General features: G+C 34.5%; 2 protein-coding genes across 3 annotated transcripts; both read left to right on the top strand.

The window, feature by feature from the left end:
• The first annotated feature begins 3,128 nt into the window (after positions 1-3,128).
• Positions 3,129-6,864, top strand: LOC146941729 (kinase with adenine nucleotide alpha hydrolases-like domain-containing protein). Its single transcript, XM_085755549.1, has 10 exons — positions 3,129-3,366; positions 3,475-3,557; positions 3,695-3,926; positions 4,024-4,599; positions 4,694-4,942; positions 5,035-5,198; positions 5,312-5,388; positions 5,471-5,618; positions 5,789-5,938; positions 6,030-6,864. Exons 1-10 carry the CDS (start codon positions 3,213-3,215, stop codon positions 6,267-6,269), a joined length of 2,073 nt encoding a protein of 690 aa, XP_085611675.1. The 5' UTR covers positions 3,129-3,212; the 3' UTR covers positions 6,270-6,864.
• A 3,118-nt stretch (positions 6,865-9,982) lies between these two features.
• Positions 9,983-23,436, top strand: LOC146941728 (DNA polymerase delta subunit 1). 2 transcript variants are annotated; one of them, XM_085755544.1, is made up of 30 exons: positions 9,983-10,302; positions 10,450-10,560; positions 10,643-10,749; positions 10,861-11,023; positions 11,321-11,516; positions 11,618-11,753; positions 11,843-11,980; positions 12,306-12,383; positions 12,530-12,621; positions 12,861-12,927; positions 13,023-13,094; positions 13,581-13,667; positions 14,896-15,015; positions 15,114-15,212; positions 16,987-17,094; positions 17,225-17,320; positions 17,437-17,502; positions 17,649-17,705; positions 17,854-17,941; positions 18,050-18,129; positions 18,575-18,688; positions 18,811-18,925; positions 18,996-19,168; positions 19,306-19,377; positions 20,770-20,844; positions 20,941-21,030; positions 21,100-21,260; positions 22,491-22,561; positions 22,673-22,760; positions 23,033-23,436. In XM_085755544.1, exons 1-30 carry the CDS (start codon positions 10,053-10,055, stop codon positions 23,118-23,120), a joined length of 3,258 nt encoding a protein of 1,085 aa, XP_085611670.1. In that variant the 5' UTR covers positions 9,983-10,052; the 3' UTR covers positions 23,121-23,436. The 2 variants fall into 2 exon arrangements, with proteins under 2 accessions (XP_085611670.1, XP_085611669.1); XM_085755543.1 differs by having other exon boundaries at positions 20,941-21,260.
• Positions 23,437-23,562: the final 126 nt, after the last annotated feature.

Below are 23,562 nucleotides of genomic sequence, written 5' to 3'. Positions count from 1 at the left end.
AAACACTGTTATACGGTATTATTATTATACAATATACATTTGAAAATAGAAACAAAAGTATATTATCTTAAAAAAGAACATGTTAATTCAAATTATATCAAAAATTAATGGTTATTACCAAATCTAATTAAAATTATTTTAAAAAGTTACACTCTTATCAAATCATATTTTTATTATTTGACATACATCAATTATTTATCTCTTTAACATTTAAATAATTATTCCATTACTTGTTTTATTTTAATCTCTGCATTCAAGGTTGATTGTTCAAGGTTGATTTTCTTAGAATTTCTTTCTTAGATTCTAAGGAGATACAGGTTCATGATCTGGCTTCGGATGCACCTTGGCATAAAAACGTTCCTTTGAAAGTGTCTATTTGTGCTTGGCGTCTCTTTCGCAATAGATGGCCAACAAAGGACAACTTGGTGCGGCGAGGTGTTCTCTCCTTTGACAATCAACTATGTGTTTCAGGATGTGGTCAACAAGAAACACTAGATCACTTAATAATTCATTGTAATGTTTTTGGTAATCTTTGGAAGCTTATTAAGTCTTGGATAGGTGTGTATTCTGTGGATCCCTTACAGGTTACGAATCACTTCAATCAATTTGTTCACTCTTCAGGTGGTTATGTTCCCCGTCGGTCATTCTTACATTTGATTTGGCTTTGTTGCATATGGGTTATTTGGAATGAAAGAAACCAAAGACTCTTTTCCAACAAAGCTAACACGATGGAGCAGCTATTGGAAAAAGTTAAGTTGTTTTCTCTTCGTTGGTTGAAAGCTAAAAATGTGAGCTTTCCTTTTGGTTTTCATTTATGGTGGCAGCAACCCCTTGCTTGTTTGGGGATTGGCTGATTTGTTTTTTCCTTTTCAAAACCTTTGAACGGTGTGTGTCATCGTTTGTAATCTTGTTTTGTCTCTTTTTGCACTTCTTGTGCTAGGGAGCAAAACTATTGTTTGTTAATATATATCTCATTTTGGCTTGTTCAAAAAAAATCTCTGCATTCAAATATTTTAATTTAAATAATTTGTTTATTAAAAAAAATTAAATTATTTGATTAAAATTTGTATTTTTTGAATTCGAAATGATTGATTTCTAAAATTTAATCTCAAATTTATATTTTTTTTGGTTTAAGGCTAATTTTTTTTAGAGAAGGTTTAACGTTTATTTTAGCACAGGGATAAATATCAGCATGGGTTAACCTTTTATTTTCAACGATATTTTTTATTTATTCTGCACGTATTTTCATGTTATAATTGAAATATCATATTATATAAAACAATCTCGTTAAAATTTCATTCCTTAATACAACCTATAAAATATATGATAACTAAACACTACATTACACGATTATACAAATAATATAATAATACAATATCATTGGTCTTCCAAAAAAAAACATTGAATTGTAACATTTCCATAAAAAAATAACATATAATAACACAACTTAATTGGTCTTCCAAAAAAAAAAAAACATTGAATTATAACATTTCCATAAATAAAATATTAGAATAGAAGAAGATTAGAGCGCCACATGTCGCTGTTTGAATGAAACCTTAAAACCTTTAAAAACAGTGACACTTGTCAAGAAAAGGAGAGAAGAGGCTTGGAATAGGTGATAAATTTATATTATATAGATAAATGCACAAAAGGAAGCATAATACTCCTATATCATTTTAAATAGTAATGGACCCTTCATTAAAGTCTCCTTTTCATTTTATTAATCGCATTAAAGTTTCTTTGAATGCCTTGACCACTTACACTATTATTCATCACACAAATTTATACTAATATCTTAGCAAATCTTAATATTCCATTATACTCCATGAACATAAGGGCATGTAACATAATTGACAACCAAAGGGCAAAGGCAAAACGGTACAAAGGTTCCCAATTTAGAAGTCTTTAATTAGAGATTAAGACAGCCTTCCTGTCACAATTTTTTCTCTCTTTTTTTTTGTTCGAAGTCAAATTTTAATTTCAACACCATTTATTATGATTGAATGCATTATTATTATTATTCTTTCCTAAGAAAACTAATGAATGGATTATGGAGTACCGAGAATTGTATACCACATGTCCGTCCATTCAGTCATCAAGTTTTAGTATATTTCATTTTTTTTGTTCGAAGTTTTAGTATATTTCTTTTCCCTTAAAAAAAGATTTAGTATTCTTTACATTTATATTTTTGACAAAGTCATCAAATTTTAATATGGTGTAACTTCAAGAGACGAAATGTAAATCACAAATCAGTTAAACAAATTTTTTGTCAAAACATATAAAATGGCAGAAAAATTACTATCAATGTCATAGTTATAGAGTGATAATTTTTCTTTTCCAAAACTTATAGGTTATTATGGATTACTCTATAACTATGATATTGATATAGTGTTCATTAAGGATTTTTTTTTTTCATAGTATAGTGTTCTAAATAGTAAAATAATATAAATAAATGGGTTAATTAAGTAAATGATCCTTGTAAATATTCAAAATTTTGTTTTTAGTCCCTATAAAATAAAATCACATTTTTTAGTCCATATAAAATTTTCCATCAGTATTTTCAGTCCTATAAAATTTTTCCATCCGCATTTTTAGTCTCCGTCAAAAAATTTCATCAGCATTTTTGGTCCCTAAAATGCTTAAAAAAATGTCACAGTTACTAAAAAGTGTGATTTTATTTTGAAGAGATTAAAAACAAAATTGTAAATATTTATAGGGACTAAAAAATTAATTAACCTTAAATAAATTGAACTTTGAATTGCCTCTGTGATACAAAAAATCATTTACCAGCTAAAAAACAAAATGAGAACCGAAAATCCAGCGTGGAATTAAACTGTGAAGGAATCAACTGCTTAAAAGTGGAGTCATTTTCGGAGCATGTTCATGTGCCACACTTTATCCCGTTATTGGTGATTTAGCATCCGCCACGTCAGCAACATCTCATTAAGTGCATGACAATACATAATTATTAATAAAAATATCATTAAATTGGTCGGCATAATAAACGGCTAAGATCAAATCAAAATCATGCGCGCAGGCACACGATATCGTGAAGCAGGATAACATTTCTCCCACCCAATACAGTTTGCTTTTACAGTCCTTCTTCAACAATGATTCGTTCTCTCTCTATCTCGCTATTCCCAAGATAAAAGCAACATAACACGAGAGAGAGAGAGAAAATAGGAAAAAAACAACATTGAATTATTCTCCCAATGAAGTTAATCGGCGACGGTGACGGTGGCCGGAAAGTGTTGGTCGGAGTTAAATTAGATCCCCGTAGCCGTGAATTGCTCACGTGGGCTCTCGTTAAGGTTGCTCAGCCCGGTGACCTTGTTATCGCTCTTCACGTTCTCGACACCGTAACTGGTCTCTATCTCTCTCTCTCTCTCTCTCTCTCTCTCTCTCTAAGAGCATTAACATTGTTTTTTTTTGCTGTTGTGTTGAATCTAGAATGTGATATATTTTTTTGTGTAGAGGGAACATCGTCGTTGTTATCGTTGGTGAAGACTTTGGATTCGGTTCTCGCAGTTTACGAAGGATTCTGCAATTTAAAACAGGTTCGTTTTCCTTCATTCATTTCTACTTTGTTTGGATGCCGAGAAAACGAGAGAAAATAGTTTTTAGTAACCGTTGTGTTTTCGTCAAAACCAGGTAAAATAATTAACTGAGTTTGTTGTGTTGTTTTAATCTTCAGGTTGATCTTAAATTGAAAGTGTGTAGAGGTGATTCGGTTCGGAAGCTTCTAGTACAAGAGGCTAAAGCGTTAGGCGTTTCAACGGTTATTTTAGGAACTTCCAAATCTCATCACACAATTCGTTCTTCTGCGTGGGTTGCTAAGTATTGTGCCAAGAAATTGCATAAATGTGTTTCTGTTTTCGCCGTTGATAATGGCAAAATTGCTTTCCAAAGAGAAGCTACTGCTCAAGGTTTTGCTTCCACACTTTCATTTTCTGCATTTTTTGAGTTTTAGTTTGGATGCAGTTATTTCGTATGAGTAATTTTTTTTCTTTTCTGTCATAGCAGAAAAATTACAGTGGTCCTATTTGATTTTTACGAATAAAAGTGTGAAGGATTGTGGAAGTTGTGCTCTGCGCGAGATTTCTGATACCGAATTTAATCAAGGAGAGTTGCTTGATTATTGTGAAACAGAAAATCCGCTTGCTATGGTACCGTTTCAAAAACGTGATGATGAATCTGTGGTGGGTGATGACTCCGTAGTGGGTGATTCGAAACGGATGAAACCTAGTTGGTCACTCATTCGCAATGTATTTCATTCCAAAAGGCATACCGCCAAGTCTTCGCCGAAAAGTACATTTGTTTTTCAACGGGGAGTACGACATTCCACCAGTCATTCTTCATCTGTAGTCTATCCAGATCATAAACAAATTAATATTGATCCAGTTGATGATTCTGCCCTGGACGGGGAGAGTGGCGCCATTGTGCCATACGGATCTGCTATTATATTACCTCCTCCCACCCTTTGCAGTGACGCCGATAGCCTACCCGAAGAATTGTTGATCTTACGAGATAAGTACTCGTCTTCCTGTAGACTGTATAGTTTGCAGGAACTAGTAGCTGCTACTGTAAACTTCTCATCTGGTAAGCTTTCATGATTCCATCTTTAGTTTCCCAATTTTTACTCTAGCTACTTATTTGAGATATGTTCTGACAGTTTCTTTAATTTTGTTTTTAGAAAATTTGGTTGGCAAAGGTGGTAGTAGTGTTGTTTACCGAGGATGTCTTTCCGATGGCAAAGAATTGGCAGTGAAAATTTTGAAGCCGTCAGAGAATGTTTTAAAAGAGTTTGCTCAAGAAGTTGAGATTGTTACAACTTTGAATCACAGTAACATAATATCTCTATCTGGTTTTTGTTTAGAGGGAAACCATTTATTACTGGTATATGATTTTTTATCAAGAGGAAGCCTAGAAGAAAACCTTCACGGTAGATATTTATCTGGCCTTGTTTGCTAATTGTTAGTGATTACGTAATTTCTTACATTCTCTAATTTGTTTTTATTGTGATTTCTGGAATAGGTAATAAAAAGGACTATAATTCATTTGGCTGGCAAGAGAGGTACCGGGTGGCTGTGGGTGTAGCCGAGGCCTTGGATTATCTGCATAACGGCTGTGCACGATCTGTAATCCATAGGGATGTCAAATCGTCTAATATCCTTCTTTCAGATGATTTTGAGGCTCAGGTACTGTAATATATTTACTCCACTTGTTCTGTTAGGTGTTGTCACCCGTTTTTATTTTTTCCAACTTGATTTCAGTTATACCAATCCTCTAAGCAAAATGTTTATTTCTTCAGCTCTCAGATTTTGGACTGGCTAGTTGGGGTTCTTCTTCTTCCCAAATTATTTGTACTGATGTTGCTGGAACTTTTGGGTGAGTAGCATTTCCTTTTCTTTCTCCTCTGGGCTCGTTTATCTTTTCCTTTGATTTGGTCTAAAAAGGTGTTATCTGGCAGGTACCTAGCTCCTGAGTACTTCATGCACGGTAGAGTAACTGACAAAATTGATGTATATGCTTTTGGGGTTGTACTGCTTGAGCTTCTATCCAATAGGAAGCCCATTAACAACGAACGCCCAAAGGGTCACGAGAGCCTTGTTATGTGGGTAAGTTTTTTTCAGTCTTATAAATTCAGCATCTTTGATTGTTTTGACACTGTATATCTATATATAAATGAAGCATGTATTAATACAAGAAATTAACATTCCACAAGTATTGTATCCTAAGAGTTGGAAGTCAAATAGTCAATGTGATTAATGACTACATCCTATTACAGGCAACATCAGTCATGAAAAGTGGAAAGATTTCCCAGTTGCTTGACCCAAGTCTTGGAAGTGAATACAACAATTGCCAGATCAAGAGAATGGTTTTGGCTGCTACTCTCTGTATTAGACGAGTTCCTAGATTGCGACCTCAAATTGGAGTTGTAAGTCCTTTTCCTGCACAGATTCACTCCATTTTGTTTGTCCCACCCTGTACGTCCTTTGGATATCAATCATATTTCTTCAATAATGCAGATACGGAAACTTCTTCACGGTGATGAAGAAGTAACAAGATGGGCAGAACAAGAAGTTTGTGCACCTGAAACACATGATGGATTTGATGAGGAACTATTTCCAACAAATATTCAGTCCCACCTTAACCTTGCACTGCTGGACTTGGAGGATGATGCAGTTTCTATCAGTAGCACTGAACAGTGTGTCTCATTGGAAGACTATTTGCGAGGAAGATGGAGTCGCAGTTCAAGTTTTGACTAACCACTTCACCACGGCATCTTCTAGGAATCAAATGTGTGTTTTGTTTATATTATTTTGTTTTCTTAGGTTAGATTTTTGAAATTTTACGGTACCACGGATTGGGTCTTGGAAGAGAGGTCCAAAGAGTATCCCCCTCCTTGACTTCGTAGCTACGTTTCAGTTCGTGTTCTACAGAAAGATTTTAACAGAAGCCTTTTGGCATTTCTGGAACAATTTCTAGCTGGCTAACATGTAGATTTGGATTATAAAAAATGAAGAGTATATAATTCTACAACAAAGAACGGCCTCTTGCTTCTTAGTTCAATGGTGTTGTATCCAAAATCCACTTGGACCATTGTTGTGTCATGGTTGAAACATGAGTTACATGACAGACTATCTGTCCTTTTTAAACTGATACCATTTTTCTTACGGTTGAAACATGGCTCGCTCTTTGTAATTTATAAATGTAACCATTCTAATTCCTGTGTGATTGAAACTAAAGCCCCTAAAGTTTGAGTAAGGGTAAGGTAACTCTTTAATTGGACTTAGATGCTATTATTATAAAGTGAGAAATTGTAAATAGTATTTGCAGAATGAGATGTACTTACATGATTAATTTTGGCTTAATTATTTATTTAATTAGTTGTTTTTCCTAGGAAAACTTGGATATTCACATATCTATTTGCCGACTGAGATGAAGCCCATATGATGCACAAATTATATTTGGATGATCTGGACTGATTGTGTGAGACATTGTTAGATTTACTAATCCTTTGAAGGGTCTGGGACATTATCTGTTCTGCTTCTCTTTTGAAAGTCAAGTTTTCCCTGTAGAAAACGATTAATCCTTGAAGTCTATAAGATTGGACTTCGGAGACATTCTATTGTATGTTATTGACTTTGACCAAGAAAAAATGTAAATAAGACCCTTGACTCCTCAGGCAAATGAAATTAAAGAATTTTCAGATTGGACATGAATGACTTTTGACAATAATGAAGTGAAGCAATGACCGAAATTTCAAAGACCTTGCAAAAAGATGCTTTGATGAATACACCTGTCTCAGACATTTTTAAAGAAAACACTTGTCAATCCTTCATGCAGAAGCGTAAAAAAAATCCTTCCTGCCGAAAATAGCTACTCAATACTAGGATTTGCAAGAGATAAAGAGAGAGCCTTTCTCTTCACTATCAAACTGGTACAGGGTTTTTCCTTGTTACACCCAAACGAATTTAAAGTTTAATTATGATACTGAAACTTCCCTGGTCTCGAGCCCTTCAACCTCTTGAATCTGCATCAATGTAAGAAAATAGAAATAGTGTAGCTCAAAACCATTCAATCATTTGCACCAGCACCAGTACAATTATACAACTTACATTGATCCATTTTTGCAACACAATAAGTGATAAACCAGTTCAATTTGATGAATTATTTTGAGAAACCATTCAATTTGATTGCCACTTCTTCATTTCATCTTCTTGCCATCTTGCAATCTCTTCTAGTTGCCGCTTCTTCCCAACTGCGAGTGCTCGCACAGTGAAAGTGAATCAGGACGTTGTCGTCATCACTTTCTTCACTGTCGTTACTTCTGTCATTGTTCTATTGAATTTGTTTTAAAGGAAAAAACTTGAATAATCAAAGATACTAAACTTGATAACAAAAATATATTTACCAGGTATATTAAAAATGCTCAACATATGGGTAAAAAGTAAAATCTGAATGAAAACTAATAGGATAATAGAGGAAATAGAGTATAGCCTCATCACTATCACTATGTGCAGTTAATGGTTTAAGAACTTTGGTCAGTATTTGATGACACTTCAAGTTCAAAGTACAGCCGGGGAGGATTTTTTTTTTACCTCTTCTAGACAACAGGCGATGCACACTATGGAAAACTACTACCAATGCCATGCACAATAATGTTTCTGAACCAAACATGGTGTTTCTCAAACAAAACCTATTACAGGAACATCATTTGTCTTTAAAATGATTAGAAATGACGAGCAGAAATCAGAATTTAAACAATATTCGTAGCACTAAACCAGCCATCATTCTAAAGAAAATGGATTAGGTGAGGGTGGAATAGGGACATTTACTGCTATGATGTGCTAGTGATAAAAGTACAGCTTCCTAAGACTTCCATACTTTGAAAGTAAGGATTCCATTCCCATTCATCTACACATCTGCATCAAAGGCATGATAACTTACTGGGACAAAAATACTTGTTTTTAATTTACCTAAGTAACTAGTTTATCTTAAAATCATATAAATCATATTAAACCATCAAATTGATGCACATTTTAATTTTCTTCAGCCTTTAATATGTGGACTATGTTGGCCAATACACATGAATGTAAAAGGCTCATGCTGATATGGTGCAGTTCTTAAGTATCAAATATGAAATTCTCGGTTTCTTCTTGAGTTATTCATCCTATTTTATTTCAGAAAACATGTCTTTCATTCATAGTCAGAAGCTACACATTATCTTTGCATTTAGAAAGATCAAAATAAATATATTCACCAGATTTCCTCTCATGTTTGTGTTAACAGCTATACATTGAATTGAAGTTGATTTCTTATTAACCATGTTGCCTTGCACAGTGCATCATGTTGGTTTTTATCAGAAGATCGCGATTGTTATATATGCAATAAGTATTGAAAATTAAGGGCAAAACAGATATTCTTCCTAACATCATTAGCCAACATAAAAATGCTTTCATAATTTCATTCCAGGTCGACTCATTACAAACAATGCTCTTATTGTCTTTGAAATTTTTCACACTCTTAATAAAACTAACGAAGTCAAGAAGGGATGTGTTAGGATCAAGCTGGACATGACAACAGCACGTTAGTTTGATGTTGAAGTGAAACATAATCGCGGCAACAAATTGGCATGTCTGATGGGAGATTAGTTTGTGATAGTTGTTGTCAAGTTTCTAGTTACCAGAAACTGTACAAAAAATCAAATATAAAAACAAAATATGGCTCATTCCAAAAGAAGGAATGCCAATTAAACCAGCAATTTGAATGAAGATGAACAAGAGGTAAACATATCTTGAAATGTTGATACAATTCCTCAAGTGAAATTACTATCAAATCTTGTAATTAGTCAAACTGAAAATGCTTTGTGACAAGTCCATCAATTCGAAGGACATATGTCACCATATGTATCCCTATGGATTACCACCATGATTCATTCTTCAATTGAAATCTAAATGCAGATAACATTGTCCATTAAGTTAGACAAAATATTGGGGGCATCCAATTGAAAATATTCATGGTTTTTTTTTTTTTATAGATAAAAATAAGGTTAAATAGTGTTTACGAAATATTCATGTTTTTTTTTAAAGATTCTTATCTTTTAAACCTTCGTGACATCAGATTTCAAAATTTAACATACTTTTGTCCTATATAATTTAAGGAAATTATGTTTTCCCTCTTTCATATTGTCTATTTCATTCGATCAAATTTTAAGATAGTCTAAAAGTAAAAAATCTCTATAACAAGCTTTTGCAATATAAAACAAAAATATAAAGGAGTAAACCTAAACTCGGGATAAACAAAAATTAAGGGGATAAACACTCTTTAGCTGGTGTAAATGAAACTTATACTGCACACTTGTGAATTTAGGAATCGTGGTAAAAAGCCCAACGAGGTAAGAGTCACGTCACGTGACCCGCAAGCGGGAAAATCTGAGCACACGCTCTAAATACCGACAAGAAGTGGCGGGAATCTTATTACCCCTAACACTCAAACCCTCACTCTCACACCGCTCCATCTCTCTCTTCGCCGATCCCAACTCTCCGATGAACAAATCCAACTCACGCAAGCGTCCAGCGGCGCCTCCGTCGCAACCACCACCGTCAAAGCATGCAGCGTCCCAGGAAGAAGAGTTCATCGACGAAGACGTCTTCCTCGACGAAAACCTAATTTCTGAAGACGAAGAATCTGCAATTCTCCGTGACTTAGAGCAACGCCAAGCCCTAGCTTCTCGTCTTGCTAAGTGGAATCGTCCTCCTCTCTCTCAGGAGTATCTCTCTCAATCTTGTAGCGTTCGTGAGTACTTCTATTTCATCAATTTCTGTTCAACTTTACCCCTTTACTCGTCTCTAGGGTTTTGAATTTGTATTTGTATTTGCCTTTTTTTTTTTTTTTGTTTCTGGAATTTGATTTTCACTTTTGTTCTTCGATTTTTTTTCTTAGTTTTTCAGCAGCTGGAGATTGATTATGTGATTGGAGAGAGTCATAAAGAATTTACACCAAAAATATCTGGACCTGCTGCTATAATTCGAATATTTGGGGTAACGAAGGAAGGTTAGTTAATGTTATTTTTTCTTCAACCATGCAGTTTCCTGCAGGAATTCTATAATAAACTTGTATTTTGTATGTTTGTTAGGACATAGCGTTTGCTGCAAGGTTCACGGGTTTCAACCATATTTCTACATCAACTGCCCTCCTGGAATGAGATTAGAAGATCTCTCCAGTTTTCAGAAAGTACTCGAGGTATCCAGCTTAGCACTTAAAATTATTTGTTGTTAATGAAGAAAATGGATACTTTATTTGGCTTTTGGACGTACCTTATTGTACTTATAATTACATTTTGTGATACATCAGGCAAGGATGAGAGAAGCCAATAGAAACAGCAATGTACAAGGAAACTACGTTCGTGATGTTGTCTTTGTGCAGAAAAAAAGCATTATGTACTATCAGCAAACAGATTTACATCCCTTTATCAAAATTACCGTTGCACTTCCAACAATGGTTGCTAGCTGCCGTGGTAAGCTTAGATATTATAGTAGACATTCTATGTCCAATATATTATTAATCTTATTGAAACTCATTGAAATCCAGTATTGCCTGATCGATATTTAAGCTACATTCTTAGGTCTCATTTGCTGTATTTCAATACCATATTATGTCTGGAAATGGCTATGACATGCACATTGTGTTGTGCTAAGTTTTAATTTTTTTTGCATCTAATTTTATTGAATTTTTGTTTTGATAACTGAATTTCTCAACTGCAATTTGTCCAGTTTTTTAAGTTTTTTCTTGCCAACATTTGGAAACATGGCAGGTATTCTTGATAGAGGTATTCAGATTGATGGTGTTGGCATGAAAAGTTTCATGACTTATGAAAGCAATGTACTTTTTGCTCTTCGTTTCATGATTGATTGCAACATAGTTGGTGGAAATTGGATTGAAATTCCTGCTGGCAAATATAAAAAGACAACAAAAAACTTGTCTTACTGCCAGTTAGAGTTTGATTGCTTGTATCCTTTTTCTCATGGTAGCATCAAAATTCTTTGTTTAAGAGAGTTATTGGAATGCCAAACTTTTAGTTTTTTCTTTTATTCCCTTAACAATGTTATAGGTATTCCGATTTGATTAGTCATGCTCCAGAAGGGGAGTATTCAAGGATGGCTCCGTTTCGCATTTTGAGTTTTGACATTGAATGTGCTGGCCGCAAAGGTCACTTCCCTGAACCTACCCATGATCCCGTGATCCAGGTCCAACGCACCATCTTTTCATAGCCGAATATCTTTGATCGTTGATCAGTATTATCGTTTTTGAACTAAAAATTCTCACTTTCTTACAGATTGCTAATCTGGTAACTCTACAAGGAGAGGACCAGCCATTAATTCGTAACGTGATGACCCTTAACTCATGTTCCCCTATTGTTGGTGTTGATGTGATGTCATTTGATACAGAAGGAGAAGTCCTGCTAGCTTGGAGGGTACCTTTTTTTTGCTTGTGTGTAGACTATGTTTGTAGGTATCAGGCACAATAATTTTAACAAAACATGCAAATTTGACTTACCACCCTACGCAAATTAGTTGCTAAGATATGCTAATTACATATCTGACGTCCTGCACGTTTCACGATATATTATGATGTTTTGTAGTTCTTTTAACTTCATTAATGGTTATTGGTATGAGTATCATCATCTGTCCTCTGCACATGCAGATCACAAGTCTATTTGATATCATGCATCTGGTAAATGAAATGTCATCCTTTTATCTTTTATTCTTTATAATATGTTTGCCTTTTTTTGTTTGCAGGATTTCATCCGTGAAGTAGACCCTGATATTATTATTGGATATAACATCTGCAAATTCGACTTGCCTTATCTTATTGAGGTGTTGATTTATCTTTTATATTAAACAGTACTCTTAGAGTTAATATTTGACAGGTTCTGTTTTATAAATAAGAAATAAATGAAGATTCTGCATTTGGTTATGATTACTTTTTTAATATGATATAATTTTTCCTTTCTTGATTTCAGAGAGCTGCGACCCTAAAGATAGCAGAATTTCCAATTCTGGGCCGTATCAGGAACAGTAGAGTTCGTGTAAAAGATACAACTTTTTCATCAAGGTAAAGCGACATAATCTCCTCCCGCATCTACCATTATTTTTTCATTAGATGAATTTCTTTTCTTATGGAGGGTAGGTAGGTTGCATCAACCATAAAAATATGAACTCAGTTCCTAAATTGAGTACAATATTCTACTCCCTTAACATTTCCCATGAATATTGAAAATTGTTTATCTTTTTGGTTTTTTGTTTATCAATCATTTCAACCATATATCTCAGTGTTCGTTAATGATTTTGTAGGCAGTATGGGATCAGGGAAAGTAAAGAAGTCACCGTAGAAGGGAGAGTCCAATTTGATCTGCTCCAGGTTCTGTCAATATTTTGGTTTGCTTTGATTACCTTTTACTTGAATAATCAAGATTTATTGCTGAATAAGTTTATTTGTTTTGTTCTTATTTGCAGGTTATGCAAAGAGACTACAAATTAAGTTCTTATTCATTGAATTCTGTGTCAGCACATTTCCTTTCCGAGCAGGTATGGTCACACTTTTGGCATTATTTCAAGCAAATCATATTTTCCGTCATTCTTTCTTTTCATTCAAATGGATCTGGGAAATCATAAATAATAAATATATCTGTAGATGGTGTATTCAACTTGAAAAATGGTGTATTCAACTTTTTGAAATTCTTGTTGACTTGAAAAATTGGTATTGCTTTCTAAACTAGTGCCCTTAGGGCACTTGTTAGCATGACTCTTTGTAGATTTACATGTGTTCGCCTGATAATGTAGTCATGACATAAATTACAAATTTACAATGGGGGTTATAACTTGGGATAATTCATTTCGGTTGTTCATGTTATGTGCTGTTTGTATATTTTTGTGAAATCCTTTTGTGTTTGGGTCCGATTCATACAACCCCAGTTATCCAAACCGCTTCTGTTAATGGAATCTTTGTTTTTCTTAGCGAAAGTTCAAATGAATGTTAATTATTGACAGTCACTGTACATTCTTCTACTGCAGAAGGAGGATGTTCATCATTCAATTATATCTGATCTTCAGAATGGAAATGCAGAAACTAGAAGGCGCCTTGCTGTGTATTGCTTGAAGGTTCATATTCTGGTTCCTTTTTTATGATACCTGAATTTTTTGAGATCACCTAACAATGTAGCAAAATTTTCTTGAATGTTTTTTGATGGCAATAGATTCATCATTATTAGGAAAAAATCCAAACCCCACATTGAATACAAGTAAGGTCTGAAATGACTTTCAAAAAGTGGCACATCTCGATCACCTTACAAGCCAATTATGTAAGTTGTTAGACCCAATATGAAAACCTAATATGGTATTTTAGGGGCAACCTTGGCGCAACTGGCAAAGTTGTTGTAATGTGACTGAAAGGTCATGGGTTCAAGTCGTGGAAATAGTCTCTTGTGTAAAAAACAGGGCAAGGCTACGTACAATACACCAAATGGTGGGACCCCTTCCCGGACCCTGCATATGCGGGAGCTTTAGTGCAGCGGGTTGCCCTTTTTTTTAGAGTCTATCCATAGACCACTCACCATTTATACGAAGCCCAACAGTGATGGGTGAGAAGGGTGTATTGAGAAAACCCAAGCCCCACATTGAATTGAGATAAGGCCTAAACCTAAAATGAGTTTATAAAGAGTGGCACCCCTCCCTCACCTTACAAGCCGGTTTTTTAAGATTAGTTATGTCAAATGCAAAAAGCTAATAGTCATAAACCTGAAGACCATCTCAGAACCTCTTTGCTCTAGAGTAATTTTTTAGTGAATCAAATTATTTCTGACAATACACACTACCAATACTAAATATTAGGTAGTTAGATGCACAATGAATTCACACCTTCATACTGTTTTATCTTAAAAGTATTTGCGAAAGAGAAAGTTAGACTTTAAGCCTTTCAGGTATCTTTTGGCACATGGGCAAAACAGAACTGGACTGAATGGAACTTGTTATCTTATGTTATTTTTAGTTCCACCCGTTTTTTGGGGAAACCGAAATGTATCTCTTTTTTACCTTTTGTCCCTTTCATTATACTTTCAATATGCACCAAACATAAAACCTTAGTTATATATCTCATATTTTGTTTTGTTTTTTTCTAATTTGTTCATTAAACACTGCCTAAGTAGTTTAAAATCCTTAACAATTCATTTAGGTTATTACTCTAAAAAGTTAAAATGGTTGTTCTTATATCCTCCATTAATTTTTTTTGAGCCAAATATGGTGAATCCATTATGGGTATGTTACTCATGAAGGAAAACAAAATGTGAATCAAATTTACCAGTTAACTTTCAGTTTGCTTGGCTGAGTGCAGGATGCATACCTCCCCCAACGACTTTTGGATAAATTGATGTTTGTTTACAATTATGTGGAAATGGCTCGTGTAACAGGTGTCCCAATTTCCTTTCTACTTTCCAGGGGCCAGAGCATCAAGGTAAACCTTATAATTCATGATGGATGAAGTATCGAAAATGATTGACACATTTGATTAGTGGCAGTAACAACGACTTCTGTTTTTCCCTTCCCTTTTAGGTGCTTTCTCAACTTCTTAGGAAGGCAAAACAAAAGAATCTGGTCATTCCTAATGCCAAGCAGGCAGGGTCAGAACAAGGAACATTTGAAGGTGCCACTGTAAGTTCACTCATTTCTTATTCTGCTTCATTATTTTGGATGATTAATTGGGGTTTATTCACCTACTTTAATTTCTTCTATCAATGTTTCACATCCATGGGCAAACCTGTTACCAATGTTTTAAAACCGGATTGTTCATCAACCTGGCAAGGTCATGGGGTAATTGGTCAAACCACGGGGTGACTTGTTGAACTGCATGATTGAACCGGTTAAAACTGGATGACTCGGTTGCATAACCTGATCTATGTAACAAAATTGTATAGGTATTAAATCGGGTTGAACCGGCTGACCCAGTCTCTAAAAAATTCTAAAAAAAGTCATATCACTTATTGGTTGTCAAAATAATCATTAGACAAATTCAGATAATCACACAAGTTCATTCTTCAAGTTTAAATTCATTATCCATAAGTCCATAACATATATATTACTTAATTAAAGACATAACAAAATCCATATATGTATTAAAAAAAGTCATAAATCAGTTTTAAACACAATAAGATATAAGAGAGTTGACACAAAAAAATAAAGATGTGAGGTTATTAGTAAAAAAGGCTGTGAAGGTGTTATAAAGTTGTTGTATTAAAAAAAAAAAACAGAAATAACAAACTTATAACACCCCATGGCGTCAGAAAGATCATATGCTATTGTTGTGGCTTCAATCCACTCTCCAGCGAAATTATTGCGAGGGTTATTGGATGCACTCATGCTTACGAGCCGTGGGAAAACTTCTGGCCTATTTTCACAAGCAAACACATGCTAAGGCAAAGCAACTTCACGTTGAGTTGCGATGTACACTGCTGGAAAATCGTACGGTACAAGAATATCTCCTTCTAATTCGCAATTTTATTGATAATTTGGCTTCAATTGGTGACCCAGTCCCTAGTAATCAACATCTAGATGTTATTTTAGAAGGTTTACCACAGAAATTCAGTCTACTGTTATTTCTGCTCTTGAAAGTAAATTTGAGACTATTGACATTTATGAGGTTGAATCCCTCCTTATTGCTCATGAGACACTTGACAAATTAAGAGGAAAATAGTTTAAGACGCTGCGTTACTCAACCTCACTCACACTCCTACGTCCAGTGTTAAGTTTGCTTCAAATTTGGTCATCTAGCCTCCATGTGTTGGCATAGGTTTAATCATCAGTTTCATGTACCTATTCCTCCTAATTGCTCAGGGTTTTTTCCTAATTGTGTTGATGCCTGCAATACTAATCCTTGTGGAATGCTCAATTATGGTTCAAACTTTCTTGGTTATGGTGCAATCACTTATGGTCATGGTCCATTCAACAACTGGGCTCATCCTCCTACTCAACAGACACCTCCAACACTCCAATTTTCTCAGCCTAGTACAATGATCACCAATGCTCCATCTACTAGTGGTTCCACTGGCTGGTTTCCCGATTCTGGAGCTTCTTTTTAAGTCACTGCCCGAGTATTGTCTTGTTAAATCTCAGGAAACCAGTGAACTCCTCCTTCGTGGCAGTGTTGGTCGAGATTGTCTTTATACATTTCCAAGTGTTTCTCTCCATTCTCTTGAGCAGTTCCAATCATGCCTTTCAACATTGTTCTTAAATTATTGATTATTCTTTATTGTTCTTTTACTTCTTTTAATACAAAAAATTGAAAGCATGTTCAAATTGAAGTATCTTTATGCATGGTGATGTAGAGAAAGTTATGATGCTGCACCTTTTCCCCTATTTTCCTTTTGAATGTTTTAGCTATCCAACTGTTTTCTTTCAATGCATGACTGGTGAACTTTACAACTTGCAGGTATTAGAGGCAAGGGCTGGATTTTATGAAAAGCCAATTGCTACTTTGGATTTTGCTTCCTTGTATCCGTCTATTATGATGGCATATAATTTATGTTATTGCACACTGGTAACTCTTCCTCTGCCTGTAGTTCCAACCTCAGGCTTGAATCTTTTATCTATACAATTTACAGATTAGCTTGGTTCAACATATATTAGGCAACAACTGGCAGAAAAATTTATGTCTTTTGTTCTTTAAGGTGACCCCTGAAAATGCTCGCATGCTCAACATCCCCCCGGAGTCAACGAACAAAACTCCATCTGGTGAAACATTTGTTAAATCAAATCTACAGAAAGTATGTTTCCGGTTAAACTTACTACTTCACTTTTTACTCTTAGGCTTGATGCCTGTTTCATTTAGATGTTAATACTTGTATGAAGTTGAGCACTGATGCAATGAGAATAAATTTAGGGCATACTTCCGGAAATACTTGAAGAGCTATTAGCAGCCCGTAAAAGGGCAAAAGCAGACTTAAAGGTATCCTTTATGTCGGTATTGATAATATTACATACTCTGGTTTTAGATTGTTGTCAAGCACATATTTTTATTAATTCAAAGTTTATTGAGTTCTATATCTTATCTCTGCTTATAAATGTTTTTTCTGTAATAATTTTGTACTACAGGAGGCAAAAGATCCCCTTGAGAAGGCTGTTCTAGATGGCAGACAGTTGGCTCTGAAGGTAAGATGTCACTGATGTGGATGCTAATTTATGTCTATGTCTTTATACTAATATAACATCACTAGTTCCTGCTAATAATTACTTTATACTAATATAACATACTAGTTCCTGCTAATAATTAAATTCAATTTCTATCTTTTTTGTTCAGATTAGTGCAAATTCTGTATATGGGTTTACAGGGGCTTCTATTGGTCAGTTACCTTGCTTAGAGATATCGTCAAGTGTAACTAGCTATGGTATTGCTCCCATTGAATAATTTGAGATACTTTATTTTTTTTAAATTATCCTTATGTTAACATCTCCATTGACTTCTTATTAATACTTGGGTTGGATGCATTGTAAAGGTCGACAAATGATCGAGCACACTAAAAAGCTTGTCGAAGAGAAGTTTACAACAGTTAATGGCTATGCAAACAATGCTGAGGTACAAATATGTAGACTCTTTTTCTTGTTTTGATGCCATCCATACTAGGCTTTTGCGGGTTAATTATTGAAGGAATGAATGTGTACTTCTTGGTTTTTTTTCTTCAAAATTCATACATGTGACAACAATATTCCCCAGTCACTTTTTTGCCATAAAACTGTAATCAGCAAGGAAACTGTACATTTTATTCTACTTAGGATTTAATTGTATAGCTTCCACAATTATCATTCTCTAGTTTTGTAGTGCTGCATTTTAGCATCTGACATTTATAATCGAACAAACAGTATCCTTTTCTGTAAATTGTACATTTCTAGTTATGATCAATTTTCTTAAATTTAAAATATAGTCTTGGTGTAGTTTCATGCTTTGCTAGCACAATCAATTGGCTGTATATTAATGTCAGACTCTCATATGACTTTCGAAGTAATTTTATTCTTGCTGTTAGGTAATATATGGAGACACAGATTCAGTCATGGTACAATTTGGTGTTTCTACTGTAAAAGATGCTATGGATTTGGGGAAGGAAGCTGCTGAACATATTAGCGGAACTTTCACAAAAGTAACAGTTCAAATTACATTTTCTTTAGACATTGTTCTTATTTTGAATGTATTAGAAATTAATTGATTCATTTATTTGGTATCTTGATTTTTCATGTTCTTGTTATCACTTTGATCGTGAAGCCTATCAAACTAGAATTTGAGAAGGTTTACTGTCCATACCTCCTGATTAGCAAGAAGAGATATGCTGGTTTGTTTTGGACAAAAGCGGAGAGTCATGACAAAATGGACACTAAAGGTAGACATTAATCTTTATCTTTCTGTTGCTTTTTTGAAAATACCTCTTAAACTACATTTTCATTTTTCAGGCATTGAAACAGTTCGAAGAGACAATTGCTTGTTGGTCAAAAACTTGGTAAATGACTGCCTTCACAAAATACTGATCGAGAAGAACATTCCTGCGGCAGTCCAGCATGTCAAGAATGCAATTTCAGATCTTCTCATGAACCGTATAGATTTATCACTTCTGGTTATTACGAAGGTGAGAAGTCTATAACGGCTCTATTGATTATTATATTGCTATTTGCATCTTGTGCAACATTCTGATATTTGATTGAATGCATTACTAAAGTAGTTTTGCTTTAGACTTTCGTTTAACATGCATGCTTGCTTTGATAGGGTTTGACAAAGACAGGAGATGACTATGAAGTAAAGACAGCTCATGTTGAACTCGCTGAAAGGATGCGCAAGGTTGAACTCGCTGTTCTGCTTTTTTTTTAAATATGTAGAGAATAATAGGTGAATGCTGTTCTAATTTATTCCTCAACTAAAGGAGCTGGTTACAAATTTAAATAGTGAGATCACAACTTAATTATCTTCTTAGATAAAGGAGAATAATAACAATAGAAAATATTAGAATCCTAGTAGCTGTAACAATTAAAGGGAAATAGTAAATAGGCAAATACTCCAATAAATATTCCAACCCCCCCTAGTTGATGGATAGATATCTATCATACCCAACCCAACCTGTCTACTAGATGCTCAAAGATGGTTCTAGCCAAAGGCACTGTTGCAGAATTCCATTTTCACAAAAATAAAAATCACCCATCATTGCCGGACTAACGCTTGTGAGTGGGCTCCACGTGCTGGTGAAAAAGCCGCGTGGTACGGCGTCTGGCGGTGGTTTTTTAGTGAGGGTTTCGATTTTTTGAGACGAAGGCATATTAGAGGATAAAGTCTAAACTGTGTTTAACTGTTGAGTATCTCAGTAAGTAACATTTATAATCCTGTTTAGCTCGTGTTGATTAACTTTGTACAGCTGGCAAGTCTATGTAAGCCAGCTGTCCTATATACACTGATAATAGGTGAATGCTGTTCTTATTTATTCCTCAACATGAGCTGGTTTAAATAGTGAGGTTACAACTTAATTATCTCCTTAAATCAAGGAGAATAATAACAATAAAAATACTAGTATCCTAGTAGCTTTAACAATCAAAGGTTAATAGTAAATAGGCAAATACTCCAATAAATATTCCAACAAAACATTAGACTCATTTGGCAAGAGAAAAATAGTATTGTCCAATATATGATCATAGGCTCATATGTGCCAAAAAACTAAATGGTTTACTGTATAAAACCATTTATCAAACCTTGTAAAGATGATTTTCCTAATAGTTAAGCCATTTATGGAACTATGAAGTTTTATTTTGTGCTACAGAGTTGTATATATTGTTTTAGACTTATTGAGTGTTAGGTTTTCATATTAGGCCTAACTCATCTTTACAAAACCTGCTTGTAAGGTGAGGGATGCGACGTTTTATAAACTCATTTCAGGCCTTCTCTCTGTCGAATGTGGGACTTGGGTTTTTCTCAATACACCCCATTACGGCAAGCACTATTGGGCTTGGTGCGTGAATATAAATGGACTGTGACCCATATCGATAAACTCTGATACCATATTTGGTTTTTATATTTGGCATAACTCATCCCTACAAAACTGACTTGTAAGGTGACAGGTGTCACTCTATAAACTCATTTCAGGCCTTATCTTTATTCTATGTGGAACTTGAGTTTTCCCAATGTTGAGCGTTGAGTTTCTTTTATGGGCCACTAATGTATTCTATTTGATTTTGTGTTGGACAGCGAGATGCTGCTACTGCTCCAAATGTTGGAGACAGAGTACCTTATGTTATTATTAAAGCTGCCAAAGGTGCCAAGGTAATATCAAAATGCCCCCCGGTCCTTTTATTTGTTGGCAAGTTTTGTAAGCATTTATTGAGATTTTCTCTGGACTAACCTGTGTGAGAAAACCAGGCTTATGAGAGATCAGAGGATCCTATCTATGTGCTAGAGAACAACATACCCATAGATCCTCAATACTATCTTGAGAATCAAATTAGCAAGGTTGGTTTTATGAATGCTTCTGATTTCTCCAATGTTTGCTGTTTTTTAATGGGTTCATTCATGTTGCAGCCAATTCTAAGGATTTTTGAGCCAATTCTAAAGAATGCTAGCAAGGAACTTCTCCATGGAAGCCACACAAGATCTATTTCTATTTCTACTCCGTCAAACAGCGGTATAATGAAATTTGCCAAGAAGCAGTATACTTGCATTGGTTGCAAAGCTTTACTTAGGTATTATTATTTTTCTTTCAGTCTCCATATTGTATTAACACACTAGGATTTTCCTGGCTGATTTTATTTTTATGTATTCCCTTTCTAACGGTTACTTCTTTTGGTTATAGTAAAGAAAGACATAGAAACTAGAGAGATTTGCCATTTATTCACATCGTAACTTTTTCATTTGTTACACTGTATATTGAGGTGACATTAATCTGCGCTGTTATGAGATCTTGAATGTTTTCTTCTTGATGCCAGTTTCTTTGAGCATTTATCATGGTCGCTTCATAAGTTTTCAAATGAAAACCAGATTCTTAGGGTGCTACATATTATAAAACCAATTTTTGTCTAGTAATTAAGGTGAATGACTTTGCACTTTGAGCAGTCTAGGTATAATTTGCACTAGTTGGACACCTGATAGTACATAGGTCTTACTTTTTATGATAGATTTAGCATGTTTAGAAACACCTTTCTGCTATGCAAATAAGAGCGAGTCTAAGCATTGATTTAAAAAGTTAACATGATTTTTGGTAAAGCTTTTGGAACTTTGATTTTCTTTTAAAATCAAAATTTTAAGCAGAAGCAAGAATTTGTTTCTTTTGTAGTGGATTTTCCATGTTGCTTTTCATTCAACTTCTTTGACATTTTTTACTTTTCACACATCTAATAATTTTTTATAAAATAATTAATAATTTAAAATTTATGTCTTTTATGTACTTATTCATCTAAATCAAAACTATCGAGACATTACTCTTTTAAAATAAATTCACTTGAAACTTCTAATAAAATCAGTTTTACATCTTAGGTTCTAGTCCTAACTCTGCCTAACAAAATCGGCTTGTAAGGTAATTATTTCTTAAGTTTTATTGGTCTTGTGTCTAGCCAATGTGGGATTTAGATATTTTCCAATGCACCCTGTCAGGCCCAAGAATATTGCGCCTGAGTCATGGATGATATGAGTGGCCCAAGAACGGGTTTATGATAGGATTTTATTTAACTTAGATTTTGGGCCTAACTTTACCCCACAAGATTGAGTTTTTACTTGTTAGGTAAGGATTTGTAAGCTCTTTTTATGCCTTATCTCTAGCCAGTGAGGGACTTGAGTGTTTCCCAATATTACAGAATCAAGTTTGCACATTCTCACCCCAAACATACACTTAGGTTCATTTTTGTGTATCTTGATGCATATGACAGTTATACAAAGGTCTAATAACTTTCCTTTTTTTGTTGTTGCATTTGAATCAGTAATGGTCGCACTCTCTGCATACATTGCAAAGGAAGGGAAGCTGAACTGTACTGTAAAAATGTTGCTCAAGGTAGCTTCTGCTAACCCCCTCTGTTCAATTTCAAATGATTTTGTTGTACTCAATGGTACAAGCTATTTTTTATTGGACAAAATAAGTGATAGTGTGGGCATGTGGCTGCAGTGTCGGATCTAGAGATACTTTTTGGGAGGTTGTGGACACAGTGTCAGGAGTGCCAAGGTTCACTTCATCAGGATGTTCTCTGCACAAGGTATTTTCATTTGGTTTGTATTCCTGTGAAATTTATGACAAACTTAGGTGGCTTGAGTTACTCAATTGTTTTTTTATAAGTGCCGCCATTTTTTAATATCAATTAATAATGTCCTTACGTAAGGATGGTTTTGTTTTTCTCCTTCTCCCTTGACTTGTTTGTAGTGCTGTTATTTCTTCTTATCTGCTCTTGTGGATTTTGCACAAGAGCCTGGAATTTACTTGCAGTTATGCATTGTTGCCACTGATTTATGCTGCATTACTGTGTTGCAGTCGAGATTGTCCAATTTTTTATCGACGCAAAAAGGCACAAAAAGATATGGCCGAAGCAAGGTTGCAATTGGATAGATGGAACTTCTGAGGCTTTTCTAGGTCGTTTTTTTTTTTACTCGACTATTCTCTCTTTATCTTCATAGCAAGCTCATGTGACCGTATTCGTCTCTCCTTCATGTATCAAATGGCTGATTTTTTTTGGCACGGTAGATGTAAGAGAAGCCACTGAAGAAGAGGAGTGGTATTGTAGATTTAAGATTTTGTTTTTGAAGTAGATTTAGGATTTTTGTAAATTAGGACTTTCGAAATTTGTTTGCAATAAATTTGTAATCTAAATAGTTGAATATGTTAACTATAGATTTCTTTTAAAAAAAATTGTTAACTATAGATTTAATGGTGAAAAATAGTAGTCAGCACCTCCTATGAGGTCAATTAAATCTTTTTTACTTACGTGTAGCCATATAGTAAGCTACTTCATCTGCAATACGCTGCAAGGAAAAACTTGTTGCACGTGATAAATGGTAGGTGAA

Source organism: Medicago sativa, chromosome 3 (genome assembly GCF_051527215.1).
Source record: "Medicago sativa cultivar Bolivia chromosome 3, Bolivia_mono, whole genome shotgun sequence".
NCBI lineage: Eukaryota > Viridiplantae > Streptophyta > Magnoliopsida > Fabales > Fabaceae > Medicago > Medicago sativa.
This window is presented reverse-complemented; position numbering and strand designations above follow the sequence as displayed.